Genomic DNA, 15,115 nt, shown 5'->3' on the forward strand with positions numbered 1-15,115 from the left:
CTTTTTTCTTAATACAAGCTGCAAATTAGGAAGCATTTCCAGTTCATTGATATATATATATATATATATATATATATATATATATATATATATATATATATATATATATATATATATATATATATATATATATATATATATATATATATATATATATATATATATATATATATATATATATATATATATATATATATACTCGTATATATATATATATATATATATATATATATATATATATATATATATATATATATATATATATATATATATACATTTTTTTTTTTTTTTTTATTGTTATTTGGAAACATTTTTGCAGTTCTTCCCTGAAGTGTACTCTCTCTCTCTCTCTCTCTCTGTCAGAGTGGTGTGGTTTGGAGGAGGGAGGATGTGGTGATCAACAGACCTATTTGCCGCTCACTCCTACACCCTTCACGTCTCCCATTGTCCCCTCACGGCCCTTCCACTTCCTTCCAATTCTCCTTTCTTCCCCTCCCACTCCTTCCACATCCCTTGTTCTACTTTTCCTATTACTCTTTCTCTTTCTCTTTTTCCTCACAGCGTACCCTTGCAATGTCGTCGTAATTTTCATTCTCTTCATCCTCTCTGCCTTCTTCTTCATCCCACTTGTCTAATCTTTTCTACTTCTCCTCTCTCTTCATTCTACTTATATCTTCATGCTCCTCATGACTCTAACTCTCCGTTCTTTCTCTCCTTCCTTTTCATTCACTGTCTAATTTTTCATATTCTTCCTTCTTCGTTACTTTTTTTTTTTTTCTTCATTATTACACATTACCTCATTTTCCGTTCCGTACCCTTATAATTTTCATTCTTATTTCTTCCTATCTCGCCTTTTTATTATGTCCATATATCTAGTTTATTTTTTTTTTATCTTTCTCCCATTTCCTATATTCTTATCTATCTTTCTCATGTACTACCTCTTTTCTTTTTTACTTTCTCCCTCTTTGATTCTTTTCTAGCATTTTCTATGAATTTTCTCTTCATTCGTCTTTCTTTTCACACGTGTATTATTTTCTATCTCCTTTCCCACGTCCCTTATGTCTATTTTATCACGTCCCTTATGCCAACATTTTTTTCTCTTTATCATACTCACTTTTAATCTTTCTTACGTTATCATTACTCTCTTACCGATACGCATACCTTATTTCACTTTATTTTCTATCCTCACTTTTCACTTTCATTACTTTATTATGCCATTCACATTACCTTCAGTCATTATCTTTACATTCCCCCTCCTTTATCACGTCTCGCTTCCCCAGTCTCCCTTCCTCTCTCTCAGTGTCGTGTCGCTCATAACTAAGGTAGAATTATTCATGCCCCACCCCACAACAGCGCCACATGGGAATTAATATCACCCGTTGATGGTCCTCCGTCCCCTGGCAACTTAGAAATGTCACGTAGCTGTGTTGACAAAGGTGAAAGTTGACATGTGTTTACCCTCCCCGCCCAAGGTCATGGTCCACACACGTATAACCTCCTTTCTTGACACTGTTTCTTCCTGTCAGTAGTGCAGGGGTCAGCAGATTCCCGTCGTGTATTGATGGAAAGTGTGTTCTGTCTTCTTGACCTCGTATTCTGAGATGCTTTAATCTTTTATAAGGACTAAAGGACTATATATATTTTTTTTTGGGGGGGGTTCATACATTATTATTTATTTATTTATTCATTGAAATATTAAGACAAGGTTGGAGTGGAGATCAAGATAGAGACACAGGAATTAACTCCTCTCATAACACCTGTATACATTTATCTATTTATTTATCTACCTATCTATTTATCTATTTATTTATCTATAGTCGGGTTTCCATGGATGTTATTCTCATTGGTGGTGCAGAATTCTTGTTGAACTCTTCTATCACTACGTAGAATCATGAAAACACCCTTGAAAACCTCTATAGCTTCCACTTGAGCCTGTTAAGAATAACACAGAAACGTTTTGCAATGCGGCGCCTCAGTTTGTTGAGTATCTCTTTGTCCGGATTTATTTTTTTTTAATGTTCGTATTCACTCACGCTTTCCTTGTCGTACTTATCACTACATCCACCATTATCACCATCATCATCATCACCATATTTTTTCCATCATCATCACCACCATCATCAATTTCTTCTGCTCGTTGTTTTGTCCTCTGTCACTGCCTGAATTACCCACGAGATATTGCATGCTGTTACTTCGCTTCACTCGATCGTCAGGTAGTAATAGAGCTATATTACCACATGCACACACGTCACAATCACTGCTGAAAACGAGAGCCTCGGGTAGGGAGGAATGTAGGAAGCAATGAGAGAAGCGGCGGAAAGCATGAATATTAAGTAAAATGGGACGAGATGGTAACATGAAGACAATATGATGACGAGTACCTGTGAAATATATTGCATTAGACTGACCAGACCAGAGAGAGAGAGAGAGAGAGAGAGAGAGAGATAGAGAGAGAGAGAGAGAGGGAGAAGGTGGGGGGGGAGCATTTCACAGTGAGGGCATAAATTAATCATAGTTATCATCACTATCGCAGCTAAGGAAATGATGACAGCGGCATTTCCATCGCTCTTAGTGTGTTAGGTAACGAGACAGGAAATTGCAATACATCATGACACTTATAATACTATCCAAACTAATAGTAAAAAAAGGAGAAAAAAGTAGATTCCGAGGAAAGATACCAGTTGATCTTAGTTAAACCTGGATCATACTGCCTGTAATGACGCCAGGGAGTATTTTACAGTACTATACAGCGTGACGCAACAGTTGTAGTACTATCCAGGCCATAAATGATGAATGCGAGTGGGGTTTTAAAGGATACGGGTTGATAAGAGATGCATTTTGATACCATTACACTCTGGCCATTTTTATGATAATCACATTTGATTTTCCGAAGGCACATAGAGAGAGTGTTGTTACCATTCATGATGTACAACAATTGCTGTCACCAGAATCAAGAAAGCAGCCTTGAAAACACAAAGGCATCCACTACACCTTGTTATAAGTAGCCGAGCATGGGGCTGAGGTGTTTGGGACAGCGAGTGGTATTACGTAACATTACACCTGTACTGTGACGTTTACCGCACGTTGATCTTTCATTTAGCTACTCTAATCCCCCCGGGGCCCTATGTTACTCCTTCATCAAGGTCGTGGCGCTAGGCACTGGTGAGAAGAGAAGACAGGCAGTGTGGAGCTGGCAGTGGTCGAGATCACAGGTGGTTGTCGCCTCCCCCCGCTAATCATGGCACAGTCCTCGCCCCAGCAAGTCGGCCCGTCTTCGAGCGGCGCCACCCTGGCAGAGATGGACAAGTTACTAACAGGTGAGGCATTGCATCGACATGTATCCTTCACGCTTTGCTTTCTCATCAGGACTGCTATCATAGGCCACAGTGAAGACTAGCCGGGTTCTCATGGGTGGTTCCTACACTCACGGTACGGAATCCTTAATAACCCTTTCACTGCTCTCTTTTTTTTTTTTTTCATATTCATCTACAACTTTCTAAAGACTAATTTTGTGTAGTGTCTCCTCAAAACGTACTTCTGCAACTTAACCAAGATGAAAATAACCTCTCTTTTTTTTTTATCATGTCCATCACAATGATTTATTACAGCGATCTCCATGTTATCCATGTTATCACTACAAACGTTGGTTCTTGCACCGCCTGCCACAAAATAATACCTATATGTCTCAGGACTGATCTCAGCCTGTCAAAAGTATACTTCTTTAATGTGGACCGCTAAGAATCATGTATTTACTGTACTGTTATGTGAGCTTGCATTATTTTGATCAATAAAACTGACTAACATCCAGAAACTCTCATATATATATATATATATATATATATATATATATATATATATATATATATATATATATATATATATATATATATATATATATATAATCCACAACAGCTTATTAAATGTAGTCGAGATAAAACGCCGAAATTTCTTTTGAGCTCTCTCTCTCTCTCTCTCTCTCTCTCTCTCTCTCTCTCTCTCTCTCTCTCTCTCTCTCTCTCTCTCTCTCTCTCTCTCTCTCTCTCTCTCTCTCTCTCTCTCTCTCTCTCTCTCTTGTGTGTGTGTGTGTGTGTGTGTGTGTGTAGTATCATGAGCGGTATAAATGTGTACTTCTGCTGTAGAATGCTAAGCTACATATTTAGAATGAATATCAAACCGTAAAGATACTAAGCTGCATGTTAAGAGCAAATATTAATGGTTTATGTCTCTCTGGTTTTCCTTTGAAGGATAAAACTTGGCTTATGGACAAGAGAGAGAGAGAGAGAGAGAGAGAGAGAGAGAGAGAGAGAGAGAGAGAGAGAGAGAGAGAGAGAGAGAGAAAGCACTCTTCCTGACGCTGCAGCCAGAGTATGGTTTCCACAAATAATGCCTGTGTTTGCCTTCACTGTGCAGCGCATCGCCTCGCTTCCTGGGACTGTTATGCTTACAAGGAATGTTATGAAGCAACGCACTGGTGATCCTTACGACCTAAACACGACTTCAAACATCATTCAGAACACGGAGTAGTGTAGAAACCATGTAAGATCGCGTTGCAGTTACATAAACAACTTTTCCGAGTTACATGTTAACATATTCAAAAGAGATAAGATTTATGTGGGAAGATTTATCATTACGTTGTAAATATTCGTGAACTGTACACCTCTGCGTCTTATCTTGACACGTGCAGCAAATTCCAGTGGAATTTACAAGAGGTTTTATGGGTGTTTTCATTATTCAAGTGGTAGTTTGACGTGGATGGTGCATCATCAGTGGGACAAGACACGAGAATCTGATCAGATCTCTGTGGACTTTGAAAAGCGTCCTTATAAGAGCAGGAAACATTTCAAAATACGACGCTGTCTTAGTAAACAAAAGTGTGTTTTCCCAGCAACCACCGGCACCTGCTATTCTTGGCCGCTACGTACCACTGGTTTCCCATCTCTATATGTGTACGTGAGTGTTACGCTACACCTCAGCATGGTCAGGCATCGGCTAACACACATACACACACACGTTTCACTTTCGTTATTTACATTCCTTTCACAGCTTCTCACTCTCTACATCCTTCAGGCTATCTCTTACAGTCCTATAAATACAAATAAAATAGGTAAGATCGGTTATTAAAGATCGATCGAGAAACACTTGGCTCACGTACGCATGTGTGTGTGTGTGTGTGTGTGTGTGTGTGTGTGTGTGTGTAGATAAGTAAGTACTAGGTAGTTAGGTAAAATATATTTACTACGCCTGAAGGTGTGTATGTGAGTAAAAGGTGGGAATGTAGAGTCAGCAGCACTTGTGAGGTCCCTTCCTGGTCATCTGTAGCTACGAGTTGATCACACACACACACACACACACACACACACACTCTCTCTCTCTCTCTCTCTCTCTCTCTCTCTCTCTCTCTCTCTCTCTCTCTCTCTCTCTCTCTCTCAGTATAAAAGGCATTTAAAGCGTCAAGACACCTCCGAAGCTACGTGAGTTGGCCGACACGATTAAAACTTATTTTTCGACTCATCTTTTTGGGGAGTGTCAGTGAAGCGGCTCCGTTTTAACTCTCCCCTAGCCTTCCCTGTAGTTAATAATAATAAAATCCAATTATATTACCATCTACCATTTCTGAAAGTCAATCACATGTTGCGTATTTAATTTGCAGTATTTATTTAATTCATTTCCTTCCTCACGAAACCCGAAAATGTGTCGATTCTCATCTGATCTTGATCTAGACATGGATATTGATATTTTTGGTCTTGGTCTTGATCTTGGTCCTTTTTTTTTTTTTTTTTTTTTTTTTTTTTTAGGGGTGCAGCGATAGATATTTTGTAAGGTAAAATTAGACTGATGTGAACGAATACATCACTGAACTATTGTGTGTCTATCCTATTTATTCACACAAGAAAAAGCACGAACTCTCAAGTGGATATTTTAGTAAGGTATGTGGAAAGTTAGGGTAATGAAGTTTATGTGAACGATCCACCATTGAACTTAAAATTACCAGTCAATCTTGTTTATTTACATGGAAAAGCCGTGTTCTCAGGTGGATATTTTGTGAGGTGATGATAAAGTGATGTGAACGTATCAATCACTGAACTGTTATGAAAAATGAGTCCGGGCTTCCTGCTTTACATATCGACCATTCCAGCAGCTCGTCATTCATAACTGTACCATTTCTCACCGTTACTTTACGTACAAGTACACTCTTTCTGAGTCACTCCCTGACTTCCCTCAGCCAAATATCATGCCAAGGTAGTGAACATCATAAATCTGGACGATGGTATGTAATAAGTAGTAATATTCTCTGAGTTTACTTCCTTGTTTGCTTATAATTTGGCTAGCTGTACTCTCCTTTCTCTCTCTCTCTCTCTCTCTCTCTCTCTCTCTCTCTCTCTCTCTCTCTCTCTCTCTCTCTCTCTCTCTCTCTCTCTATCTTTTTTTTTTCTGTCGTCAGCGTTGGAGAGTTCGCGTCTCAGCGGTACTCCATAAGGTCGGTTACTTTCACACACTGCAAGGTTTCTCGGTGAAGCAGTGCGGCCAACACTTCACGCTGTCGGAGTGTCCGTGCTCGTGCCTAAGAGACGTATCATTCACTGTCACACTCAATTGCCTCGGTCCTGAGGTTTGTTCTTCTGTGTTGATATGATAAGTTTGCTTGAAATTTGCGTTAACGAAAAGAAATATGCCTTCTTCTTCTTCTTCTTCTACTTTTTCTTCACTCTTATTTTTATTCATCGTTTTCTTCTTCTTCTTCTTCTTCTTCTTCGTATTCGTATTCGCATTCGTATTCTTTTTATTATTTTCATTCATCGTCTTCTTTCTTCCTCTTCTTCTTCTTCTTCTTCTTCTTATTATTATTATTATTATTATTATTATTATTGTTATTGTTATTATTATTATTATTATTATTATTATTATTATTATTATTATTATTATTATTATTATTATCATCATTATTACAACAACAAATATTACTATTACTACTACTACTACTACTACTACTACTACTACTACTACTACTACTACTACTACTACTACTACTATTACTACTACTACTTCTATTACTACTACTACTACTATTACTACTACTACAACTACTACTACTACAACTGTTACTACTTCAATTACTACTATTACAATCACTACCACTACAATCACCACTACTACTATTACTACTACTACTACTACTACTACTACTACTATTATTACTACTACAACCACTACTACTACAACTGTTACTACTACAATTACTACTATTACAATCACTACTACTACAATCACTACTACTACTACTACTACTACTACTACTACTACTACTACTACTACTATTATTCTTATTATTATAGTTGTTGCTTTTGTTGTATTAGTTGTTATTGCTTTTGTTGTTGTAGTTGTTGTTGCTGCTGCTGCTGTTGTTGTTGTTGATGTTATCAGCGGTGGGCTAGACGCTCGAGCCATTAGTGAAAATTAATGTACAATAATTACCCCCCATAAGTTTTCGTAGCTCGTTCAAAGTTCCTTGAGGCTAATAACAGAACGTCCTCACACAGAGCCTCGCGTGGGTCACAGAAAATACAATGGACTCAATACTGTCTCACCTCGCCCTGAAATCAAAGGCAGCGGTGGGTGATCCGTATGCTGAACCTTGGCACTGCAGGGCACTGGGTCATGTCTTGAGATACTAGTTTTTGCGCCAGAGCTTCTGTCTTTTGTCTTTGTGACTTGTTGTGGCTGTCATCCTTGGTGAACCCAGAAGACGTTTTGCTGCATATTGTCTGCCGGCTTACTCTTGCTGCTTACTGATTAAGTGCTGATAAGCTTAAATGTTCCTTAAAATCACAATCCGCTGACGTTTCTTCTTCGTTCCACAGCCACCTCTAAACATCATACTGGTTAGAAATTGGAAATCTATTCTCTTTGTTTTCTTCTTTCCTGTAGATGGCTGTAAAGATGTCATATAGGGTTTTTAGTGTTATGAACTGTGGCATATCACAGAGAAAATGTTAACATGTGCTTTGCTTCCCAACAGACGAGGAGGTTGAGCGCCTGATCGACGCCAGCCTGGCCGCGCGCCTCAATGCCTACTGCCCCTACAGCAAGTTCCAAGTGGGAGCTGCTCTCCTCACCAAAGACGGCTCCACCATCACAGGTTGCAACGTAGAGAACATATCCTACGGCCTCACTGTCTGTGCTGAGCGGACCGCCGTGTGTCGCGCAGTGGCCGAGGGTCAGAGGAAGTTCCGTGCCATTGCCATCACAGCAGAAATGGGCAACCGGTTCGTGGGGCCGTGCGGGGCGTGCAGGCAGACTTTGGTAGAGTTCGGCCTGGACTGGGAGGTGTACTTGGCCACGCCTGACAAGCGGTACATGAAGACCACGGTGGCCAAGCTGATCCCAGACAGTTTCAGTCCCGAGTGGGTCACCTTGGGAGAGAGGCAGGAAGGGTAGGCAGCAGGACGCGCCGCCGCTGCTGACCCTGAAGCTGTAATCCATCATTTTTTTATCCTCAAACGTTTCAGCGATTTATATATTTGAACTCTGTTGAAAGTTATTCTGGTTTTCAAGTGAGTTTTCGTGATTCTAGTGATAGTTTAACTAAGATTCTACACAGTAAAGGGGAAGGGAGGGAAGGTATCATAGGAACTAATGAGAAGTCTGTGTTTAAGAATACGAGCCTGTAAAATGTAATGACATCTGCTGGGGACTTGATGGCCTTGACCCACTGAAGATATTCTCCATGACTATGAGACTGGTCCCGCTGTTACCCTATCACTGGACGAGGATACCATTGACCATTGTGAGCGGGTGAGCCTTATCAGGTGTGATGTGCAGCTGATGAGTCACGTACACTTGCAGGGCACACTTGTGAATAATAAAGGCTCTTATTATATTTTGTGAAAAATTAAGAGATGAGGAAAATAAAATGGTGCTCTGTAATAGTTCACAGGCTACGTAAATTATATAAATTCTCAAATATGTATCACTGGTAAGTAAATGTTGTCAGCGGTGAAAATGGGAGCAAGTTTAAGTAATATAACTAGAAGAAAAGCAAGGGAAGACTAGACCAGCTCATGCGGTCATTATTCTTATGTTTATAGGATATATTGCAGTTCAAACCACAAGATGTCTGGTATATCAATTTTTCTTTGGCTCTGCATGTTCAAGACCTCTGTGTCACTTTCAATTACTGCTTCTTGAGTGATGGCTGTGGTGGAGCGACACACACACACACACACACACACACATGATTATGACCTATAGCTATAATCACATTTAATTACCTGTATAGCAATAGAGTTTGAATAAAATTCTGGAAAGTATCAGTGTATTTATTACTCTCTCTCTCTCTCTCTCTCTCTCTCTCTCTCTCTCTCTCTCTCTCTCTCTCTCTCTCTCTCAACCCATCAATCACCTATATGGAATCACATATTAAGAGAAGAAGTATCACCAGCTCACTCATCACCTTCTTGCCGTGGTTTCATGTGTAATACGTCACAGGAATCCATTACAAGGATGTAGCACAGTATGTTCTTAGTTTTATCAGTTATGACTTACTCTGGCGAACTTTGAGCGCAAGTATCTGATGTGGAGAGTTAGAAAGCTTCTCCCTATCTCTATAATGGCCAGACGCTTCCCACGACCGTGCTACAGTAGTATGTGGTGGTTACACAGACAAGAGGTCATCATCAAAGTCATCTCCTTTATGTTGAAATCTCACCGCGACAGTCGAGTTGCAGGTAGTCTCTTAGTAACCGCTCAGATGCTCCATTTACTAGTATATTGTTTGTATGCCCATGATTAAGACTATAATGTGAAATATGGAGTGGTATAGACACACAAGGCATGCAAATAATTTTGAGATAAGGATACCAAATTATAACAACCGGGCAGATGGTGTGAAGTAAATATCTTGTTTCCTGCACATTTCATCTGCCCCATCTTCTTCACACAATATCAGCTCAACTTTCTGTTGCTATCAATACATTTCCATATCTTTTTTTCCCACATCTGTCCCTTTAATATTTGCTTTAATCTCGAGGGGAGGACGCGATATCACGGATGTGTTTACATTGATCAGCTGATCGGCTTGTTGGCAACTTGCGGTCCTCGGAGGCTGCACGAGGACACACACATAAACGCACAAACTCTGTCCATCACCATAACCTGTCCGGCCAGTGCAAGGTGAGCAGCACAGTGTGACTTAGGGTGATGCTGCAGTGGCTGGGTGTACACCATTACATGAGCACAGGCGGTTTTCACACCTTTCCTTTGTGAGACTTTCTATCCCTCTCTTTTCCTTACGGTGTTTTGGATGATGCTTGACGTGAAAGACCAAAGGACACTAGCATTTTTCAAACACATTAAGAGTATAATAAATTTATGTGACATACTCATATGTATTAAAATAAATATACATAATGAGGCACATATGTGATTATTTTCCTCCCCAAGCTTGGTGAGAGTAGGGAAGAATGGTGTTTTTGGCCATAAGCAGTAACCCACCCCCACCCCGACACCAGTGTAAGCTGTGGGGTATGGCGGCGTGTGGCGATAGGTTTCTCATTCACCATGACAGTGCATGTGGTGTGGGGAATAACTTGCCTCAGTTTCAGTGGTTAAGGACACACTGGTCGACATTCCTACCGGTATTTTTGTCATGTGGATTTAACCTTAGGCCTGCAATACAACTTATGCTGGAATGGCGACTTTATTTTTGTCTTTCAGGATGAATTAATGGATTAAGTGGCCTTATATTGATAATGACCTGAACTTGTCTGAATCTTCACCTGTAAATGTGTCATGATAGGAGTAATACTTATAATGTTTGTGTTTTCAGAAAACAGCTTTCATGACATGCAATAATCATAGAAGATTAGCATGAAATAATCACATGAAGAATGAGTGGAAGCAGATCTATAAGCGTGAACATAAACCCCAAGGTATGTGAGTCTGAATCTTTCAAAAAAGGAGAGAAAATTAATTATAAAACTTTTTTGAAATTCTGCATGAAGGTGGATTTGAGATACATTATATAAAAATGTGAGTGATATAAAGTCTATGATCACAGAAAAAATGTTGCATATCTTGGCAATATAAGATACAGCATAAGGTGGGTGAGCATACATATGTGTATGAATGTTTTATGTTTTTTTTTCAGGTTGCAGTGGTGACAGCCTTGGGGACAGGCATAGTGATTGGTGCAGGTGTGGCTTACCTCTACACTCGTTTCCATGAGCACACTCACCTTGTGCAGCAGATCACAAACCTGCATGTCTCTATCTTGGAGGTGCTGAAGAAGGACTTGACATCCACACAGTCTGGTAAGGTGGATGTGTGCTGTCAGACTCCCACAGCAATGAGCTGTGAGAAAAAATTTGGGTACTCTCATGAGTTCTGGACCCTTATAGCTTGTGTTAGCTTGTTCTTGCTTGTATCTCTTTGGTATGTTGTGTAGAAGAATCCCTTAATTCATGACATAGACCCAACTATTATATGGATATTGCAACATTTGATCCCCTGAAATATTTTCATAAAACATTCTCAAAGTGAGCAAACCTACACTTATCACCATACCTAGAATGAAATTCATGCATGGAGATATTACAAGCTGAAGAGCTGAGTAATAGTTGCCAGAGACTATAAACTAGGTAGCGTTTGCCTAGTATTTAAGTTACAAACTGAAGCTGACAGAATGAAGACTACTGTAAGCTGATACTTAACAATTCTACACTCTCTCAGGACAAGAGAGGCCATGTTCCTGTGGGCGCTGTTCGTCCCTGTCCACCCGCTCGCCGCGCTTCAGGAAGACAGTCAGCTTCAGCAGCACTGCCACCACCGCAAGCTACAGGACAGCACCAGAGGGGGATTCTGACAACAACCGAGCCAATGACACTGATTATTTCTCTCCAGATGAAGATGATGATGAGTTCTTTGATTTGTCAGCAGATGAAAGGTAGGAATCACTACATTTGATTACATGATATGAATCTGAGTATATATTTTGTTAAATAAAGTTGTCTTGTAGATTTCATGCTGCTTGTTACTTTTGTAATGTTTTTAGAGGTTTAAATAGTTATACTTCATGTACTGCTGGGAAATTTAAAAATATAACAATGATGACAAATATAAAAGCACTGCACATTTATCAGTGAAGGAGCAATTGTGTTTGGGAGCCAAGGGGACGATGGCCGGCTGAAAAGGGAAGAAGACCAGACAGAGGAGGACCAGCTGAGCCGTTTGCTGGAACAAGTAGACAGCCTGGTTGAGGGATGTGAGGAGGATCAGACCCAGGCCTACAATTTGCTCAAGGCTGAGGAACAATTGGTGAATGGTGGCTCTACCATTTAGATGTTTTCTTGCATTATGCTAAATATCTATTTATATCTATTTATATCAGTGTCTTTTCAGTAAATACATCAAGTATCATGAATTAAGCAAGAGACTTGAATATCATCCTTAAAGTGGCTTATACTTTGTTAAAGTAGAGTTTAACATGATCACCAAGATGCATGTTTTCCTTTCAGTACTATAAAAATGCAGAGTTCCTGTGGAGACTTGCCAAATCCACAAGAAACATGTCATGTATTGAAGAAAAACATGGCAATCTAGAAAGCAAGAAAACATATATATTTGAAGGTAATTTAAACTGTTATATTGTGTATCTATTTGCTTAACTTTGCTTTTATAGATATTTGTATGTCATCTTGGTTGCCTTCCTCTCTGTCTCTCTCTCTCTGTCTCTCTCTCTCTCTCTCTCTCTCTCTGCAGCATATAGATATGCAGCGCAGGCCCTGGAGCTGGATGAGCACAGTGCTGAGGTGCACAAGTGGTATGGAATTCTGGCTGGAGCAAAGGGAGAATTTTTGAGCACAAAGGAGCGCATTCACAATGGACAGCTGTTTAAGTTACACATTGACCGTGCTTTAGAGATTAAGCCACAAGATGCAACGCTACACCACCTTCTGGGACGGTTCTGTTATGAGGTATTGTGATCATTAAAGTGGGATAGAATTTCCTGTCATTTGTCAGATATATAGTCTTTCTTTCTTCTATGTTCTGCACTAGTCCGTTTGTAACCTTCCCTGGATACAACTTGTCTGCATCACCATTATTTCTGCTCAGCTTTCCCTGTTTGGAGTCACGTAGTATGCAACCTTAGCTTTTCTCAAGCAGGTCTGTTTGGTAAATTTATTGTTTACTTCTTTTATAGTCAGTCCTTAATGCCATAGTGCCATATTGTTGACAGGTGGCACAGCTGTCCTGGCTGGAGCGTAGAGTGGCAGCTGCACTGTTTGCAGAGGTTCCGTCTGCCACCTTTGAAGAGACCCTGGAACACTTTATGGCAGCAGAGAAGTTGAGACCATCAGGATGGAAGGAGAATAGGCTCTTCATAGCCAAGTGCTACATCCTCATGAATGACTTCTCCCTTGCCTCAGCCTGGCTGGAGCAGGCAGCTTCAGCACCCAGTGTAACGCCTGATGTAGGTCCTGCCAGGTGACTGTCTGTTGTGGGAGGATTGCTTGGCCTGTTTTTGTCTATGGGATAAATAATTTCAGTTCTCATTGGGCTAATCTGTATACTTTAAAATTGCTGTGTGAATGTATTGGATAACTTTCCTGAATTTAGAGTAACCTGCATGAAGCAAGATTTGTTAGATAAAAAAACAACCTTTAGTTATCCGTAGATCCTTACCGTTAATAGTAGTACTTTCCTAAATGAAAGAGATATATTTTTCATTTAGCTACATATTTGTCACATTCATTTTTGTGAGTTCTTCAGGACATCAAATAACCTTCTTTCCAGGATGAGATTGTTCACAAAGAAATACAAGAGCTGCAGAGCAAGTATTCCTAGGAGGGTGGAAGGGGCCACGCAGTGAGTATTCAAGACTGAGGTGATATTCATGGTTGTTCTTTTATATATCCATGCCCAGTGTAAGTGAGTAGGTAAGTTTGGACTGTAGATGTGCAGGTTTTACCAATTTTATTAGCGTCTGGAGACAAAGCTTAAGGTATATCTATCTGTGATGGTGGTTAGCAATCTTAGGTGGAAATTTTTAGGAGTGTTCTTACATGTAGTACAATATATTATCATAAGTGTAACGACATACTACCTTTGACCAGTTAAAATGTATTTATGCTTTTTGTGTATATTGAAATCTCAAACAAAAGTATGGATAAGTACTGAGTATCTCCAACGATGGAGAGTAAGATGCTTCTTGGAGTCTAAGGCATCCCTCTCCAGATATATAAGACCAAAAGTTCGGATTTTTCATGTTTTATCGCTCACTCTGGTGACCAAATATGCATCTTAGCCCTGGTGGTGACGTGCATGTATATTAGGTATTATTTATTGTTATCAATGTTGTTATTATTTATTTTCTTGCTAAATCTGTGGTCATCATGTAACAAGGCTTCTGCCGGTGTCAAAATGCTTAAACTAAAGCAATGTCGAAGTCCATGGTAATAAAAAAAATGTTTAGTAACTACTGTTTTATTGTTCCTGTTAATCAGCTTATGAGGTGTATGGAGTAAAAACAGGCGGTACCGCAGTATTAAGTAATCACAGGGCCGGGAATACTTGAAATATTTATAGAGACAGTCATTTCGTGCGTAACAATGAGCGACGCATTATCAGCAAGTAAGATGGGCCATTCGGTACCGCGGCTCATGGGGCCGCTTGCCTAGCAACACGTGTAGCCCACGAATGACTGTAAATATTCTGAAACCTCCCAACAATCTTACATTGGCACTGGGCATGTATATAAATATGTTTTGAATATATATATATATATATATATATATATATATATATATATATATATATATATATATATATATATATATATATATATATATATATATATATATATATATTATCTATTTATTTATTTATTTATTTATTTATTTTTTGTATAATGCAAAATTTATATATTCTGCATTCCAGAGTAATCCTTCCGGCCCAAAGCTAGCGGTGAATATATGTAGCTCTACATGGGAAAATAGCATTGGGTATTTTTAGGATTGTCTTGCCAGGTTAAGCCCTCACTTTGTGTTTCTTTTGTCCTACTTGGATTCGTTAGGTGGTAAATGATAAAAGTATCATTGTTGGGCATGTATAAAAAAAA

The 15,115-nt window shown here is 39.3% G+C and overlaps 2 protein-coding genes across 5 annotated transcripts; both read left to right on the forward strand.

The window, feature by feature from the left end:
* The first annotated feature begins 3,090 nt into the window (after positions 1-3,090).
* LOC135090762 (cytidine deaminase-like) lies at positions 3,091-9,306 on the forward strand. 2 transcript variants are annotated; one of them, XM_063987823.1, is made up of 2 exons: positions 3,091-3,317; positions 8,018-9,306. In XM_063987823.1, exons 1-2 carry the CDS (start codon positions 3,239-3,241, stop codon positions 8,434-8,436), a joined length of 498 nt encoding a protein of 165 aa, XP_063843893.1. In that variant the 5' UTR covers positions 3,091-3,238; the 3' UTR covers positions 8,437-9,306. The 2 variants fall into 2 exon arrangements, with proteins under 2 accessions (XP_063843893.1, XP_063843894.1); XM_063987824.1 differs by lacking the exon at positions 3,091-3,317 and adding an exon at positions 4,552-4,946.
* A 129-nt stretch (positions 9,307-9,435) lies between these two features.
* LOC135090761 (regulator of microtubule dynamics protein 1-like) lies at positions 9,436-14,473 on the forward strand. 3 transcript variants are annotated; one of them, XM_063987822.1, is made up of 10 exons: positions 9,436-9,725; positions 10,067-10,170; positions 10,826-10,928; positions 11,147-11,309; positions 11,728-11,941; positions 12,138-12,312; positions 12,513-12,624; positions 12,757-12,971; positions 13,235-13,468; positions 13,792-14,473. In XM_063987822.1, the coding sequence occupies exons 3-10, from the start codon at positions 10,887-10,889 to the stop codon at positions 13,840-13,842; spliced, it is 1,206 nt and encodes a 401-aa protein (XP_063843892.1). In that variant the 5' UTR covers positions 9,436-9,725; positions 10,067-10,170; positions 10,826-10,886; the 3' UTR covers positions 13,843-14,473. The 3 variants fall into 3 exon arrangements, with proteins under 3 accessions (XP_063843892.1, XP_063843890.1, XP_063843891.1); XM_063987820.1 differs by having other exon boundaries at positions 9,436-10,170; positions 13,235-13,482; XM_063987821.1 differs by lacking the exons at positions 9,436-9,725; positions 10,067-10,170 and adding an exon at positions 10,512-10,634 and having other exon boundaries at positions 13,235-13,482.
* The last annotated feature ends 642 nt before the right edge of the window (positions 14,474-15,115 follow it).

This window comes from Scylla paramamosain, chromosome 36 (assembly GCF_035594125.1).
Source record: "Scylla paramamosain isolate STU-SP2022 chromosome 36, ASM3559412v1, whole genome shotgun sequence".
In the NCBI taxonomy this organism is placed as follows: Eukaryota; Metazoa; Arthropoda; class Malacostraca; order Decapoda; family Portunidae; genus Scylla; species Scylla paramamosain.

Bases quoted from the DNA above. Each gene is read 5' to 3' on its own strand.
- LOC135090762 (XM_063987823.1), top strand. From the start codon at position 3,239: ATGGCACAGTCCTCGCCCCAGCAAGTCGGCCCGTCTTCGAGCGGCGCC. The intron at 3,318-8,017 runs GTGAGGCATTGC...GCTTCCCAACAG, and splicing joins GATGGACAAGTTACTAACAG to ACGAGGAGGTTGAGCGCCTG.
- LOC135090761 (XM_063987820.1), top strand. From the start codon at position 10,887: ATGAGTGGAAGCAGATCTATAAGCGTGAACATAAACCCCAAG. The intron at 12,313-12,512 runs GTGAATGGTGGC...TTTTCCTTTCAG, and splicing joins TCAAGGCTGAGGAACAATTG to TACTATAAAAATGCAGAGTT. The intron at 13,483-13,791 runs GTGACTGTCTGT...CCTTCTTTCCAG, and splicing joins CCTGATGTAGGTCCTGCCAG to GATGAGATTGTTCACAAAGA.